Consider the following 16767-nt stretch of genomic DNA (forward strand, 5'->3'; position numbering starts at 1 on the left):
ACCGAGAAAAAACTAATAACAAAAAGAAACAAAAGGAGGACTCCATTTCCACCTAACATATCTACATTTATTTATTGTTTCTGACTCCTGTCATACAGTGCACCTTTTTGGTCACCCATCAAACCAATCCAGTTTGGCAGGTTTGATCAAGCCTTGTGAAGCCATCACTATAGGGCTCTGTCAAACCTGTCCCTGCTCAGTCTATAGTGTCACAAATTTATGGATTTCTCTCTTTTTCAGACTCCAGAGAAGGGGAGACTCGGTCTTTGCAGTAACTAGCACTGAAGGGAAACATGCCATGATTATTTGTACAACATATCTGTCACATCTGTGAAGGCTACAATCGGTGGCCTCTCCTTGAGGCACTTTTTTTTTTTTTTTTAAGGATGGTGAATTCTGCTTTGAGGTGCATTAACTATATTAGATAGAGTCATAAGGAATATTCAGGAAATGTTAGGCAGATATAGAAGATGTCACATTTATATGAAGATAAAAATCACTTTGCTAACTTACAGTGTTTTGCTCTTTGGTAACACCCTATATTAAGGTGCCATTTATAACTACTTTATTATTATTTATGATATGCAAGCCACTTTATAGCGAGCTCAATAGCAACTTAAATTCATGTATTAAAGATGCACACACAGGGTTTAATACAATTTACATCTTATAATATCCTTTGTAACAGATTCTCATCGCATCATCTGTTAAGCATTTATTACTAATGCATTTTATAACATACTTTATAATACATTATTTGAGGAAGTAGTTGCATTTAGAGATCATTTCATAAATAAGAATAAAGCATTTATAACTGGCACCTTAATTTAAAACGTTACCTCCACATTACTGGAGAGCCACTCACCATCCGTCTCACTTTGCAATTATTCTCAAAAAGCACCTCTTAATAAAAGATACGCTGAGTTCTATTTCCCCTCCTCTCGCATCTGATTAAAACTTTATTGAGTCATTTTCTTACATCTGCTCTCAGAAGTCTAAAGCTTAGCAGCTCTGTGATTTTTTTTTTTTGGATGATGCCAAACTTTTTATTCAACAACATTTCTGAAAAGATGAGACATGAGAAAGATAACTGCTTACCAGATTGGCCACAGCTGGCTGCTTGGATTCTTTGTAAAATTCTATTTTCCGACCAGTAAGCACAAGCCAAGACGAAGTCCAGTTTTTCCTTTGAAAGAAATAGCAGCATAAAAATGAATGGATCAATTAAACAAATTTGTTGTTAAAAATAGATTCACTTTTGTAACCAGGGTTCCAACCTATTTATGAATCACAGAATAAGAGGAGATACATATTTATCAAACATTCTGGAGGCCAAAGAAGTTGGCAGGAGAGAAGCATGCAAAAAGAAGATAGGAAGGAACATATTTGTGGTCTTCTTCATCCACAGTACATGGCTGATTTTCAGAATGGGGCAAGGGTCAGAAAATGCAGGAATGAATGTTATCAAAATAGGTTTCAGAAACTTTAGCACTGTGAATTTAACCTCATAGGTTTGGTAGCCCGCATCTTGTACCCAAAGAACTGCAGCTTCCTTTTGATTGTGTTTGGAGGTCTGATTATAATTAAGACAACCGTACTGTTCAGGATGCTTTTCTAAAAGAACATAGTAGAATGGGTGGTAGCAATGTAGCATAAAGAAGAGGGGGTAAATACAGTAACGAGGGAAGTGAGCTATCAGAAGAGCTGTAGAAACTAGTGCTATAGGACTACTTCACACATTACTATTTTTTTACAAAAGTTATTTGTTGTTGACATGTACACCTAAAGATCTGATATGTGTATACAAAATCATGTGTATTATAGCAGTAAACTCTCAGGAAGCTCTGATTGGCTGTAGAACCCTGTTACAGCAGTCCCTCTGCATAATGAGTGAAATGCCTCTACATAGTAAGTGAAGTGGCCCTGCATTACATTTGAATCCTAAATCCTTTCCCACCCCCTTAAAGTAAGGCCTAAGTCAAATATTCAATAAACAATGTGGGCCAGTGCTCTCATGCAACATGTAATGGTACTACTGGTTTGAAATTATCCCCAAATAAACCGCCCAGAGAGCTTCGGCTATGGGGCACTATATAAATGTAATAAATCAATAATCAATCAAATTAAACCAGCAAATTAAATCCACAATTTTGCCTGGGCTATGATAGAGCAAAATGAATGCCTGAACTTGATTTTCTACCCAGGTGTTTTAGTTCATGGCTTGGTGGTAAATATTAGGGTGCACTAACCACAAGATTCATTTGGATCTCAGTTCAGCAATTCATAAAATACTCTGAGTCAACTCAGAATGATTCAGAGGCCACCCAATTCAACTCAGGAGCCAAATCCAAAACTAGATTCAGAAATCTAAAATAAGATTTGTAAATCTGAAACATGATTCAGAAATCTAAAATAAGACTTGTAAATCTGAAACATGATTCAGAAATCATCATTCCTTACTCACAGTTGTTTATGGGTTCCTTAGATGATGTTGTGACCCTCCAGTGTTGCTTGTGTGTCTAAAGAACATTTTCAGTGTTTTTTTAGACTAGGGAAAATGCAGTATTTAATTGTAAAATTGGGGGGACGGACACTTTTTTCACTTGTGATGTTCCACTATTCCACAGTGTCATCTAGAGGTTATGTAGCAGTAAGGAAATGCTCTTTGTGTAGTGCTTGGATCTCAATTAGGTGACGAAACCAAAACCAGATGCAGCCAATTAATGTGCTAACGTAGAAAAGCTCACAACCTTTTTACTTTGTAAAAGAATTGGATGAAATCTGCAGGCACAGTAGACATTTGGGGGGGGGGATGAAGTCTGCCACATGTCAAAAGAATGGGTCCAGGTGTTTTCACGGTAGGCTCATTTAATTTAATTTTCAAGCAAGGGGCTATAATTTAGGGGTTGGGGTTGACAGAATTAGAATCTCTCCAAAACAGCCCCATTTCACTCAGTATTCAGCCAAAGCCAAACTACATCCTTATAATTATAATCGATTTCAAGGATTAATATAGTAACATAGTTTGTAACATGTTTATTGCAACAATTCACCACAATTCAGCACAATAAGTACACTTAAACCCATTGAAATCAACTAGTTTGAACATGCTCAAGGCCGTCTTGGATTGTGGCCATTGGCTATGCTTCTTGGGGGAATCCACACGTCGTACTGAGGCCGCTTCCATGCGGCCCCAGTGCACCCCGAAAACGATCGTGTAGCTTGCCTGTAAAAGAGACGAGGAAGAGGCATCATTGCTGGCGCCGCCACCCACCTCCCTCCTCGCCCGCTGGGACGGAGAGCTCGGCAGAAGAAGGCGGGGTGGAGAGCTTCTTCCACTCTCCATCCCGCCTTCTTCCGCCGAGCTCTCCTCGCCGACTGGCAAGGAGGGAGGTGGGTGGCAGCGATGGCGGCAAGGACGCCTCTTCCTCGTCTCTTTTACAGGCAAGCTACACGATCGTTTTCGGGGTGCACTGGGGCCGCATGGAAGCGGCTTCAGTACAACGTGTGGATTCCCCCTAGAGGTGAAGTAACTGAATGGAATTTACTTCTAAGTAAGTGTGGTTGCAAATGTAGCCTCTCTCATGTGTTTGCTCTGTGTGTCCTCCTTGTAACAAACAGAGTAATAAAGCCTTTGGACTGAAGTCAGTGGAATGGCTTATATATTTTTCTGGATCAAGGCCCATGAAGGCTTGTTGCCATTTTATAAACAGCAGCATCTTGTTAATTGGTTGTGTGTTTTTTTAAATGAAAAGCAGGACAGAAATATACAGCTACAGTCAGTGAAAATTAAGACACTCTGATGCACTACAAATCCAGTTGTTTTACTTCCAGTGCATAATTTACAGCAGCTTAATAATTAATGCAAAATATATGAAACTTATCCCATATAAACACTTCAAGTAGGAAGGCAGAAGTAGGATCCAGATATTAGATGTGTTTAAGATCCAGTGGGATGATATATCTTCTGAAAATATAATCACCAGTGGTCCAGGTCAGTAACATATGCAAGCTCATGTAAGGTGTGGTCACCCTAATGATGTTGGGTGGTATCCAATTAACACCTCCCACTGATGAAACAGCTTCTGCCAGGGAAACAGGGACAGGTGATTTCTCTTCCTTCCTGCAGCCCCACACGTGGCCACAAATTCTGCTCTGGAGAGTTGGACGGATCCTCTGGAACAGATTTTGAGCAGCACAGCAGACTGCAGGAAAATGAGAGGAGAACGTCCTGTTCACGTGAAGTTGGATTTTGCCTGTTGTTACTATCCATGTCAGCCAGACACCCATTATCTGGCCACTGATGCTGGAATGGGTAGCAATGTCATGACCCCAAAGGACTTGATTTTTTTTATGCTACCAAGACAGCATGGACTTGGACCACAGAGTAAGTATGAGTTTCATTGGCAAATCATAGCATTATCTCCTCTTGTTTTAAGAAATTCTGACACACAGGAAGTTATTTTATCAGGTGTTTTTTTCCCTGAAACAGAACATTCACTGCAGAGGGGAAGCATGGAAAATAGCCAGAATAACTAGAGGAGGCACCACATGGTTTGTGGGCCACATGCAGTACAATTTTTCCACACATCACACTGCTCCTGTCACCAGATTTGCCACCAAAATTTGTTAGTGCATCTGTGGCAGTGAGGAAAAATAATCTCCTTTTGAAAGCCAAATGCAGTGGTTGGCTGCCAAAATTCATCTGTGTGGTGGTAACAAAAGAGGCTACTTTAAAGCACTGTCGTTGGCTAGGTCTACACTAGTACTATTTATCGCCATTGAATTGCGCTGATAAATTTTGGGGTACATTACGTATCCCATATGCCACTTTTCTAGTGTTATTTCCTGCTTTTCATTCCATATTATCCAAAATGCCACCACAGATGTCACTGTGTGCGCTACGAAGTATAAATGAGCAAGACGGATATAGCATCACCGTGATGATGGCATCTGCAAAGATCTGGCCACTGTGTGGGCCAACTTCAGTGGCAAATCAATGGCCTGGACTTTTATAAGGGCGCTATTTTTCTTCGCTGATGGCATAGTAGGGTAGAGGCAGGGGTGTGGACCCTGGTAGGGTCCTGGACCGTCCGGCCCCTGGAAGTTGTCCACCTTTGATGCAGAGTGTTAGTGAGTCAGGCCCCACAAGTGCATTACACCCTAGTCTAAGGTAAGTTGTATCAGTGACACCACCACCATTTTTTGTTTTGCTTTGTATATACTTTAGAGGGGGTGTTAAGAGGGGGAGACGAAACGAAAACAACAGAATCCTAAGATGCAAAGCACAGTAGGGCTCTTGTATTTCTAACGTATGTGTAGAAAACAGTATTTTAGCAGGTGTAGATTATCATACAGGGATAAGAAAAGCATCAAGTTGCTTCTTCTACAGGAACTGTGTCCTCTTTTGCATATGACAACCCTGGCAAAAATGTGGATCACATGTTGCTAGTTGAGGTTAAAAACAGGTCCTGGGTCTGCAAAGGTTGGATGGTACAGGTCTAGAACACTGTGAAAGTTACGTAGAATGCCACTTAGGGAACGATACCTACAGTGCCATTTTCTCTCTTGGAAAGAATTCAGTTCAGCAAAAGGTAACTCTACACCTGGTCAGATGAGCCAACTACAGCTTTGCAAAGATCATTCCATTGCCAGTAAGGACTATTTGAGAAAAAGAGAAACTCACTGAAATGGATTGAATACATTCCAAGCAGTTTTGGTGTTTGTTTGGTGGTCAAAAAGAGAAGTATAGCAATTTTAAAGAGAAGAAAAAATCAGAAAGCTACATGAAAATGATGCTAAAAATGGGTAAGTAAAAACCGCAATGATCAGATTAAACATCTGTAAACTATGCCTTTTATGAACAGTGAAAAATGTTAGCCTACAAAGCTGGATAAAATATAACATTAACCTTCGAGCTGTTTTGTAACCCGAAAGCAATTATAGCTTTCTTAGTGTGGCCACTGTATTTGCATTCTAGCAAATGGACACCTGATGGCAGCACACTATAAGACCAATGCGGTTTACATTGCTATATGTCCTTAAAGAAGCAGGTACTTAAAAGTTTGAAATGTGCAATTCAAGGTTTATAAGAACAATAACACTCTATTATTATGTGTTTAACCATATGAAAAGGAACTGTCAGTTCAGGTGTTTCATTCCTGAACAGCTGATAACAAATTCTACACTTCTTTTATTTTATTTTGGCCTGACTGTGTGGATGGCAAAAACATGTTAAAAAAAACAAAACATAAGCAGATTTCACAATTTTTCAGACATATCTCACTTCTTCATCAAATAGCATTAAATCTTGAATAAAGATCCAAGTGGGACTAATTTGGTTGAGAAGGTTCAAGTGTCCGCCCAACCGTGAAAGTCACTGAGATGTTGGGGCCATCACTCTCTCCCTGCCTAACCAGTCTCATCGGGTTGTTGTGGGGAAAAGGTGGAAGAGAACCACAGGCCCCTAATCTAAGCTTTCCTCGGACAAAAAAATGGGGGAAAACATTGAATAAATCAAATTATTAGCTAGATACATAAAATAATGGACTCTAGTTCCAAAAAGCATTTGTGTTATTAGAAAATGTTCTAATCTTTTCAAAATTGGAAAATCCATATTATGGCTATACCTTTGCAAGGCCAGTCTAAAGACATCCCAGACCCATGAGAGGACTCATGACTTTGTTGACTGTAACAGTTCAAATTTTGTGGTGGAACACTCTTCTGACAAGACTATACTACTTCAGTTTCTCCTGCAGAACTAGGTGTGTTTGACATTAAAAAAAAAAAGTTCTCGATGTCAAGATGTAATACTTTAGAGAGGTATCTAGTTTGTCACTCTCTAGGTAAAAACTGAGAAGATGCACTCCTATGAGACTGTGAGCTCTATCACACCTACTTTTCCCCCATGGTATGCACTCACGATTTTGACCTCCGTTTCATTAGCATGGCAAGTGCTGGTCCCTTTCATGATGTCGCAATACATGACATGTATTCATGTACATGTCATGTACTCTTCTTTCACTTGTTTGTTCTCCCGCTATTGCGCCCGCCCCACCCCACCCCTTCTCCTTCCCCCTCAGTTCATTGGTTCTTAACGGGTGATGGAAGTGGGCACTTCCACTCAGGACCTGGTTTGTTTGTTTATACAAAGCACTCCCAACATCAGAGGGATCACAAGAGTGTGTGGATGGTGCATTTATGGAGGGAGCTTTTATCCTCCATAAATGTGCTAGGGTGTATTAACACAGAATTAGAGAGTTGTGTGTGAATGGTTTGAGGGGGGGAATTAAAAAAGCATTTAAAAAATCAACAGATGAAGAGAACTTGTTCAAACTTGAGAGCTATTATAGTGGCAAGTTTCACCTCTTCATCTATAAAAGTGACGGCGTGTTTTTTTAAAAAATTAAAACCTCAAAATTAAAACCACAAACTTTAAAAAATCCTAAACATTAAGGGATAAATAGATCTGCTTTAAACTTGGCATAGCTAAAGCCCTATTTAAGAGCTACCATGGTGCCAAGTTTCATCTCTTTATCTTTAAGAATGAGGGAGCTGTAAGCATTTTGGTTAATTCTCATTGACTGTAATTTCGTGGGGAAGAAGACCTGCACATCCCTATTGCCTAGTTTTACAATGTTTCATTGGCTGGCTGCAGTTTCTGCGGGCAATGAGGGTGGAGTTGGAACAGTCCATTCATGCTGGAGAAAGAGAACTGGCCCATCTTCCTCTTTCATCAGCTATACCTCCCTTCACAGCACACACACACACACACACACCCCGCAACAAAGGACATGGCATAAGAACAGAAATACATGGGGGCAAAAGAGCGCTTTAATCCTGCATGGGGGAAATAAACCGGACTTTGCCCGCTCTAGGAAAACACAAAAAATGGAGAGGAAGAGGCAGGGTGAATGTACCACGCTACAAAACAGCAAACCAGGCATGAAGAGAGTGCGATAAAACACTGGTGTGATGGAGCCCTGTATCACCTGAGGCAGTGAATAGTACAATCGGCTGTAAATGACCAAGCCACTATGAGGAAATACAGGTGAATCCAGATGTAGAATTACAGTGCTTGACTCACCTCAAAAATCTGCTAATCCAAGCCCCAAATCCCCCGATGAATTTTCCACACTCAAAAATCACTAATTACAAATGACATTTCCAGCTCCAGTATGAAAAGCAATGATTTCCCTTCCCCTCAAATTAGGATCTGGGCAGAATGATCCATGTGTTTGCCACTGCCAGTTTCAAGTCCTCTGCCGGAGGCAGAAAGTAGAAGTGGCACAAGAACTACAGCTTGCTAATACAGCACCTATTATCAAACTTATGAGAACACAGCATGAAGCATGCATCTCTGAAACGTTTCCCAGCATGCTTTCTTTAAACACACGCACACCATTCCTTTTTGGCCTGTGCTTTAAAATTATATGTGGACTCCAGCTTACGAAAATTTAAATCCAGCAACTTCCCAGAATCACTAGAATCATTAGATAAGGAACAAAGTTGTGTTTTCTAAAGAAGCAGGTAACGTTCTTGTTTCAGCTTCCACTGAGGTTAACTTAAAAAATAAAAACCAACTCGCTGTGAATTAAGAATTTGATTTTGTGAAATTGTTATCACAATGAAGCTGTTTATTGTGAGCTGAATTTGGCTGCTGATTAATAAGATTGCACCTTTCCTAAGGCTTAATACAGAGGAAAGAACCAAGGATTCTACGTACTCTATGTAAACAATTGATAAAATTGTTATGATACGTTGAGCTTGGTCCACAAACCAAGTTACTCCATCAATAGATAATGAAGGGTAAAGAACTTTTCCTTGTACTAGAAGGCTTTGCAATTGCCTCATACCTTAGCTTCTTGCCTCCATCTGCAATTCTAGCTTTGAGAAGATACCCTTCTTTGATTACCTGCAATAGAGAACAAAAATACGGAAAACTCTTATTTGTGAACATCAAACATCAGAACATCAAACTGCCAAATAAAGCTTTTACATTATAGTATGTATTTATTTACAACATTTATATATTGCTCTACATTTAAACAGATTCTGGAGTGGTGAACAAGAAAAGATAAAAGGAATTAAACACCATATTAAAAGTGGTTTGTTTGTTTTTTAAACAAACAAACCAATACAAACTGTGGCTGGTCAATAGAGGAACTTTGTTGAAATCAAGATGTCCTCAGCAGCTCCTGAAAACAACACAATGATAGGGTTGCCTATCCTCCAGAGACAGGGAGTTCCACAGAAGGGGAGTCACCCCACTGAAAGCTCTACTCTGGGTGGACTCCAACCAGGTCATAGGTCCAAATGGAACCATCAGGAGCATCTGATAACTTCAGTGACCGGGCAAGAGAACATAAGAAGTCCTCTCTTGCATCACCTGCAAGAGAGGACTTGCAGGTGATGCAAGTTTCTGTCTGCCAGGCTGTCTGTCTTGCTAATTTCCTTGCACAGATGTCAGAGGACAGGTTATAGCTGCAATCCTAGGAATTGTCTTACAACCTGATACTATCTTTCCTTTCACTCACTTCTGAAGAGAAGCTAGGAAATTGTAACTGTTCAGTTCTCCGTTATGTGCGTTCTTAAGCCCTTGTTCCTCTGTAGCGCTAGTTCTAAGAAAACCGGGTTGAGTGATCATTAATAAACTCACACGTATGGGTTCTATACCTGCAGACAGCAAAATCAGGAACCTTCTAGAATTTGGCAATAAAAGAGGGAGCATTCTCAAGGGGGCATGGGCACAGTTTTCTGCTCAGTTCCTTAACAGGCCTAGGAGCACCTGAGCAAGAGGAATTCACTAGAGACACTTGAATGGTGTAGGAGGACGCTGGGGTTTTGTGACTACACAGAAGACCTTATGGAAAACTGCACTTGGAAGCAAGCAACCTGTTTCTCTTCTACATACTGTGCCCATTCAGAAGACACCTTAAACCATGGAGTTAACCATGGTGAATAGACTTTTTGTTTTATTCACCATGGTTAAAGCTGTGGTTTAAGGTGTCTTCTGAATGGGGCCAGTGTCTGCGCCATCCCACATGTAAGAGAATACCATGTTAAGTTATCCAGAGGCAGGACAGGTCGTGTCAGGTAATCACTGAGCTCAGCACAGCCAGCCCAAATAGATGCTTCTGCTCAAATCCAAATATCCAGATCTTAGTTGAGGCCAGGGCTGTGACCATATAGCAGCATGATATAGTCTGATGTCCCTGTGAGTTGCAATGACTTTATGGAGTACGTGCGATTCCAAAGAGCATCAGAAGCCAAGCCAGTTCATAGCAAAAATTGGTGGTGGATGAGATCCAGTGTGCAAAAAATGTTGGATTGACAGCAGCCTGCCTTTTAAGGATCCTTGATAGAAGCCTATGGTGATAAGAGTCAAGATGGAAACTAGCCATTTTATCAATTAAAAAGGTCCAGCTTGCCATACATTCAGTGCAGGCAGCAAACAATCCAGGCTGAATGAAGACTCTGGAAGGACAATGTCCTGGTTCAGATGGAAGAGCAATGCTACCTTTGGCAGAAAAGATGGGCCTGGCTTGAGCACTGCCCTATTTCAATGAAAGTTGTCATAGGGCAGATTAGAACAAAAATCACAAAGCTTGCCAGCTCTACAGGCAACTGTCATAGCCCCCAGGAAGGCCATTCTGAAGGTAAGCAGCCTGAGCTCAAAAGTAGCTAAGGGTTTGCAATCAAACATCAAGAGACTCCACAGTGGAGTAGAGGTTCAACTTCATGTACCTTTTCATTAACAGGTGTACCAAACTATGATTATTAGCACAAAAATGAAAAGCAGAAATAGCCACCAGATAAACCTTAAATGAGGAACACGCCAGTCTACCTATTTGGAGTGAAAACAAGAAACATAGGATGGTGGACAGTGGGCAGGACACTGCTTCAAGCCCACTCTGTTCTACAAACTAGAGAAGCAAGACGACTTGGCTCAGTAGGAAGCCCATGTTGACAGCTTGCACAGCACTTCCAGGACCTGTTCTACATCATCAGCAGGACACTGCAGGGCCAGACCAACCACACCATCAGCTTAAAATTATAGTCATCAGAATGGACAATCTGCCCTTGCTGCCTTCTGCGATTGCCAGAACAAAAAGCTTGTCAGCAGGCTACCACACTGGGCTCGTGGGCTGCATTTGACTTCATAGGTCACAAGTCATGAAGGATTGGCTTAGTAAAGCTGCATTTTACTACACTGTTGAACAACTTCATAAAAGGCTATCTGCAGAAATAAAATCTGATATTAGGCTTAAAAAGGCACTTTTAAATTAAAACATGCAAGCAACAGTCTATAAAAATTCATATATCATATTGTTTGTTTTTGTTAGCATGTGAGCCAAAATTTTAAATATAAACACAAAAACGTATGCAATGGTATCAGGAGCATTCTCTGCATTTTCATGAACAGCTGAGATTTTGGAACATGTTGGGCAAAACATATGCTACATAATACGCATTCTTCATGAGCCCCTGAGAATTATGAAGTCCTTGTAATATTGCATAGGTACTGATGCATCGGTTCACATATCCTATTCAAACCTCTGGGGCCATATTGTGAGTACTGCATTCAGAAGAGAAAACATGTCTCCCACAAAACAAAACAAAACATAACACCTCTTTCTTATAATCTGATTGTTGCTCCATAAAGCAAATTTCGATTATGATCACATTTTGATTATGATCACATAAATCACTCAAGCTTTCTCCCACCCCATGGCACCAAGGTTATAGCAATCATCTGGCCTCTTCCTCTTTTCATTCTGTACCTTACATATGCACACTGTTCTTGCCAGGACATGTACAAGGAAGTTATTTCCCCCTGGCTAAAATCTGAATTGGAGGAGGCTTCTGTTTACCATCCAAGCTTCAGATTAGTTTCTCTGAAACAGATCCCATTTTTTGAACATTTTTTTCTCCTCTAGCCTAAATAGTTTATTCCAACGGAAATAGACAACAACCAGAATTTGCAATACGGGTCTGGCAGAGAGGTAACAATGAGGTAGGAGAAGTAAACCTTAGGATCACATCCTTCCTTTCCCCAATCCTTCCATTTGGATCCGTGGCACGAGACCAGGGTTCAGAGATTAAGAACATTGCATCTGAATCTGGTCATTCAGAGACATGAACTTTGCTGCATTAGTGTTCATCTATTAAAATATTTCCATTGCAATCCTTCCAAGAGAAATGCAGGTTGCTTACCTGTAACCATAGTTCTTCGAGTGGTCATCTGTGTAGTCACACAACAGTGGGCTCTGCGCCTGCGCGGAGTCTCATTTGGGAAAAAACTTCTATAGTTGAGGCGTTTTTGGCGGGAACCCCTCCCCCACGCCGTGAGTGCGCATGCGCAAAGAGGGGGTTCCCGCCCATTACCTCAGTTCCTGGAGACCGACATTGTGGCCTCGGAACCGAGAGAATTCTCGGTATCAATGGACACATCGACACTGAGAGAATGTTTTCATGACACTATTACCCTATCCATATAAGGACATCTATTTCAATGAAGATGTCATTGAAGAACAAGCAAAAAAAATAAAAACATTTAGTTATAGACCTCATCGACACTGAAGAGCGGATGGTTATGTGGGTTGTGTGACTGCACAGATGACCACTCGAAGAACTACGGTTATAGGTAAGCAACCTGCATTTCTTCTTCGTGTCTCTGTGCATCACACAACAGTGGGAGATTAGAGAGCTGACTTACCGGAGGTGGGTTGATGTCCTATGTCAATATAGATGATAGAACAGCTCTACCAAAAGAGCAGTCAGCTCTGGCTGTTGTATCCAAGTGGTAGTGCTTAACAAAAGTGGATGGCTTCGACCACGTTGCCACTCGACAAAGATCTGCAATAGGGACACCCCTTCCGAATGCTGTCGACGTTGCCATCGCTCTGGTGGAATGCGCCTGTATCGGTGTGTTCAGAGAGAGGCCCGCTAGTTGATATGCCAGCGTGATGGTATCGACTATACAAGCTGAAAGTCTCTGTGATGAGATAGGCATGCCCTTGTGTTGTCCAGAGTAAGAGACAAATAAACAAGGTGATTTGCGAAAAGATTCTGTTTGTTGTTTATAAAAAGCTAAAGCTCTTCGGACATCCAATGTATGAAGGGTAATTTCCAATTTCGAAGATGGGGAAGGAAAAAAAGCAGGCAGGACAATGTCCTGATTTAGATGAAAATCCGAAACTACCTTGGGAAGAAAGGTCACATCCGGATGTAACACAGCCTTATCTTTGTTAAAAGTTAGATAAGGGGGATCGACCCAGAGAGCTGCAAGTTCACTAGCCCTTCGGGCGGTGGTGATGGCTATTAAAAACACTGTTTTAAAGGAAAGTAGTCGTAGGTCCGTTGTGGCTAGTGGTTCAAAGGGTTTTGAAATTAAGGATTTTAATACCACTGAAATACTCCATGTCGGCATGCGTGGGCGTATTGGAGGTTATTAAGCCCCTTTAAAAAGCATTTGGAAAGGGGGTGTGAAAATACAGTTGAACTGTCGATATTGGAACGAACCGATGATATAACTGATAAACAGACACGTATTGAAGATGTAGATAAGCCTCTTTGAGACAACGTTAGCAGAAACATTAAAATTTGTTGTATAGTGGAAGAGAAAGGATCAAAATTGTTGTCCTTGGCAAATGCTGAAAAGGAAGCCCATTTACGGTTATACAATGTTCGGGTCGATGGCTTTCTAGCTGCATCGAGAATGACTTGTAGCCGTGTGGAGGTTAGATCTGAGGGGACAGTTGTATCCTCCAAGCTGTTAGCCGCAGCGTAAGTCGGGATGTCTGATTTTGCCGTGCTGTTGCGTCAGCAACGTTGGGAATGGCGGGAGCCGTCGGTATCGAGTCCTTGACAGCCGTAGAAGTGTGGCGAACCACGTTTGTCTCGGCCACCAAGGGGTGATCAAGATGCAGTTGGTCCTGTTGGCAAGAATTTTGTTGGCAAGAAAGTTGGTTGTTTTTGAGTGAAAGGAATTCCTTGCGGCAGATTTTGTATTACTGTCCACCATATAAGAGAGTCTTTGATATCGATAGGTGGATAAAGTTGAAGGTTCTTTGGGTCCCTTTGGGGGTTGAAGTGCCGTATAAACCACAACTGGAGCGGTCGCATTTTGAGGCGGGCATATTGAACTACTGCCGTAGTCGAGGCCATAAGGCCTAACAGTTGTGCTGCGAATGCCAATGTGTGAGGTCTGTGTCGAAACTTCTGTGCAAGGTAGATTATGCGTAGGCATCGACTGGTTGGCAGGAAGGCTCGAGCAGATATGGAGTTGAGGGTTCCCCCGATAAACTGGATGACCTGTGAAGGTTGTAATTGGGATTTTTCGTAGTTGATATAGAGTCCTAATTTGTGTAGGAAGGAGCAAGTAATTTGTACCGAATTTTGAAGTTGCTGTTTTGTCAATGCTACGAGAAGCCAATCATCAAGATAGGGGTAAACTTCTACACCCATTAAACGAAGGTGAGCACATACCACGGACATGCAGTTAGAAAAAATTCTCGGAGCAGTGGAAAGGCCAAAAGGAAGAGTTTTGTATTGATAAATGTTATGCCCAACTATAAATCGCAGGTATCTGCGGTATGTGCTCTCCACCGCGATGTGGAAATACGCATCGTGAAGATCGATGCAAACCACTGTCCCTTGGATAATAATGAGATAATAGAAGCCAATGATACCATTCTAAACTTTTTGGTTTTATTATGCGTATTTAATAATCTTAGATCTAAAATTGGGCGAAGCCCTCCATCTTTCTTCGGTACGGTAAAGTATTTTGAGTAGAAACCTCTCAAAAGATGACTCCAGGGCATACTTTCGATAGCACCCTTATCTAATAGCATGTCGACTTCCTGGAGTAGAGGCGATGTAGGTGTTGTGATCTTTACCTTTCCGAGGGAAAGGAGGGTTTCGAATTCTATACGGTATCCTCTTTGGATTATCGAGAGGACCCATGTGTCAGTAGTGATAGCCTTCCATTGGTGGTAATAATAGGAAAGTCTATCGTTAAAGAAAATGGTGGGGTTGGTGTATCGAGCTGGCGTCAAAAAGAAATCAAAGATGCCGCCTATGGGAGCCGTCGAATTTATGAGAAGGGGCTCTGCCTCTGAAATTTGTAAGTAAGTTGCTTACGTGGCTGGAAAGCCTGTTGTTGTTGTTGTCGAGGTTGAGTTTGCTGGTACTGTTGTCTATTGGAATAGTACGAGGAACATGGTCGAGACCAACGTCGTTGGAATTGTTGTTGCGGTTGGTTGAAGCCCATCCGGCAAGCTGTTGCTCCTGCTTTCTGCACGGTATCAAGAGAATTGTCCGTGTTGGCATTAAATAAACCAAGCCCATTGAAAGGTAAGTCTTCTATTCTAGAACGTGCCTCCTGGGAGAGGCCCGCAGATCGTAGCCAGGCATGGCGACGGAGCGCTATAGTTCCTGTTAAGGTCTTTGCTATACAGTCGACCTGGTGCCTTGAGGTATGTATTTGCTCACGGGAAAGCTGTGATGCTTTGGAATGGAAGAGTCTAGCCAAATGCTTCTTATCCTCAGGTAAGTGTTCCATTAACTTTCCCATTTTGTCCCAAAGAAGTAGCTGATAACCAGACATAGCTGCCTGGTAATTTGTAACCTTTAGTGGTAGGGAGGAGGAAGTATACAATCTACAAGCGAGAAGATCTAAACGCCGTCCTTCTTTATCTACAGGGGAAGAATGTTGATGTCTACTCCTACCCTGGGCAGCTACGACGACTGTCGAATTCGGTGGTGGATGCTGGAACAAGAACTCAACATCAGACTGCTGTATCTTATACATACCCTCCAATCTTTTAGAAATTGGTGGGTTTGTTGAAGGTGATTTCCATGACTGTTTGATAGTTTCAAGTAGAGCCGGTAACATAGGTATGGCTACAGGTTTTGTTGTGTCTGAAATAATCGAGTCGAAAACTGGGTCTTGTGTAGTAGATGTGGATTGTTCCACCTGTAGACCCAAGGCCTGTGCCATTCTGATGACCTGATCAGAAAAGTGTCCAAGGTCTTCTGATGGAGAAATACCCCCTTGTGGGGCGACCTCTATATCAGGAGACGCCAGCAAAGGTCGTGCCGAGGATGATGAAGATGAATCAGAACCGTATTCATCCTGGCCTGATGTTGGGGAGTCCACTGGAGCAGTTGGGACTTGTATAAGTGGAGCTGATTGCGGTTGCATTAGCGTTAGAGCATCAGAGGCTAGTGCTGTGGGCAGTTCAAGTTGTATTGGCTGTATACGTGCAGATGAGTCGACCCGAAGTGGAGGATTAGAAATTGTAGCTGATGGTCTGGCCACAGATTGCATGGGTGGTTGTTCTCGAAAAGGCCGTTCTCGACTATAGTGGTCTTGAGGAAAATTTTCCCATTGACCTTCGTAAGGTCATTGGTAATAGGGAATCACGATCCCAATATTGATATCCATGGGGACTTCGTTCCCATCTATCCATACGGCGTGGTGAACGGGATCATAGAATCATAGAATCATAGAATAGCAGAGTTGGAAGGGGCCTACAAGGCCATCTAGTCCATCTATCCCTTGATCGAGCTGAGCGATCATAATAGTAGTATCCTCTCCCGTAATGAGTGGAGAACATCGAGTCCAGAGAGTCATGCCTATAACGCCTGTCCTGAGGTTGCACCTGCCTAGGCGGTATAGGAGCTGGCGACAGATCTCTGATCTCGCCTTCCGATGTCGACATTAGCCTCTGTTAGTCGGTATAGGAGACAGTAACAAAGGTG

General features: G+C 41.9%; 1 protein-coding gene across 2 annotated transcripts in view; it reads right to left on the bottom strand.

Annotated features, from left to right (window-relative positions):
• ARHGAP15 (Rho GTPase activating protein 15) overlaps positions 1-16767 on the bottom strand; it is a 487468-nt gene that overhangs the window by 417915 nt on the left and 52786 nt on the right. For both annotated transcript variants that reach the window (XM_063116582.1, XM_063116583.1), the window contains exons 4-5: positions 8856-8914; positions 1099-1186 (exon numbers count right to left, since the gene is read on the bottom strand). In XM_063116582.1, coding sequence (XP_062972652.1) covers positions 1099-1186; positions 8856-8914 — 147 coding nt within the window. The remainder of the gene's footprint in view (positions 1-1098; positions 1187-8855; positions 8915-16767) is intronic.

Source organism: Elgaria multicarinata, chromosome 2, assembly GCF_023053635.1.
Source record: "Elgaria multicarinata webbii isolate HBS135686 ecotype San Diego chromosome 2, rElgMul1.1.pri, whole genome shotgun sequence".
Lineage (NCBI taxonomy): Eukaryota > Metazoa > Chordata > Lepidosauria > Squamata > Anguidae > Elgaria > Elgaria multicarinata.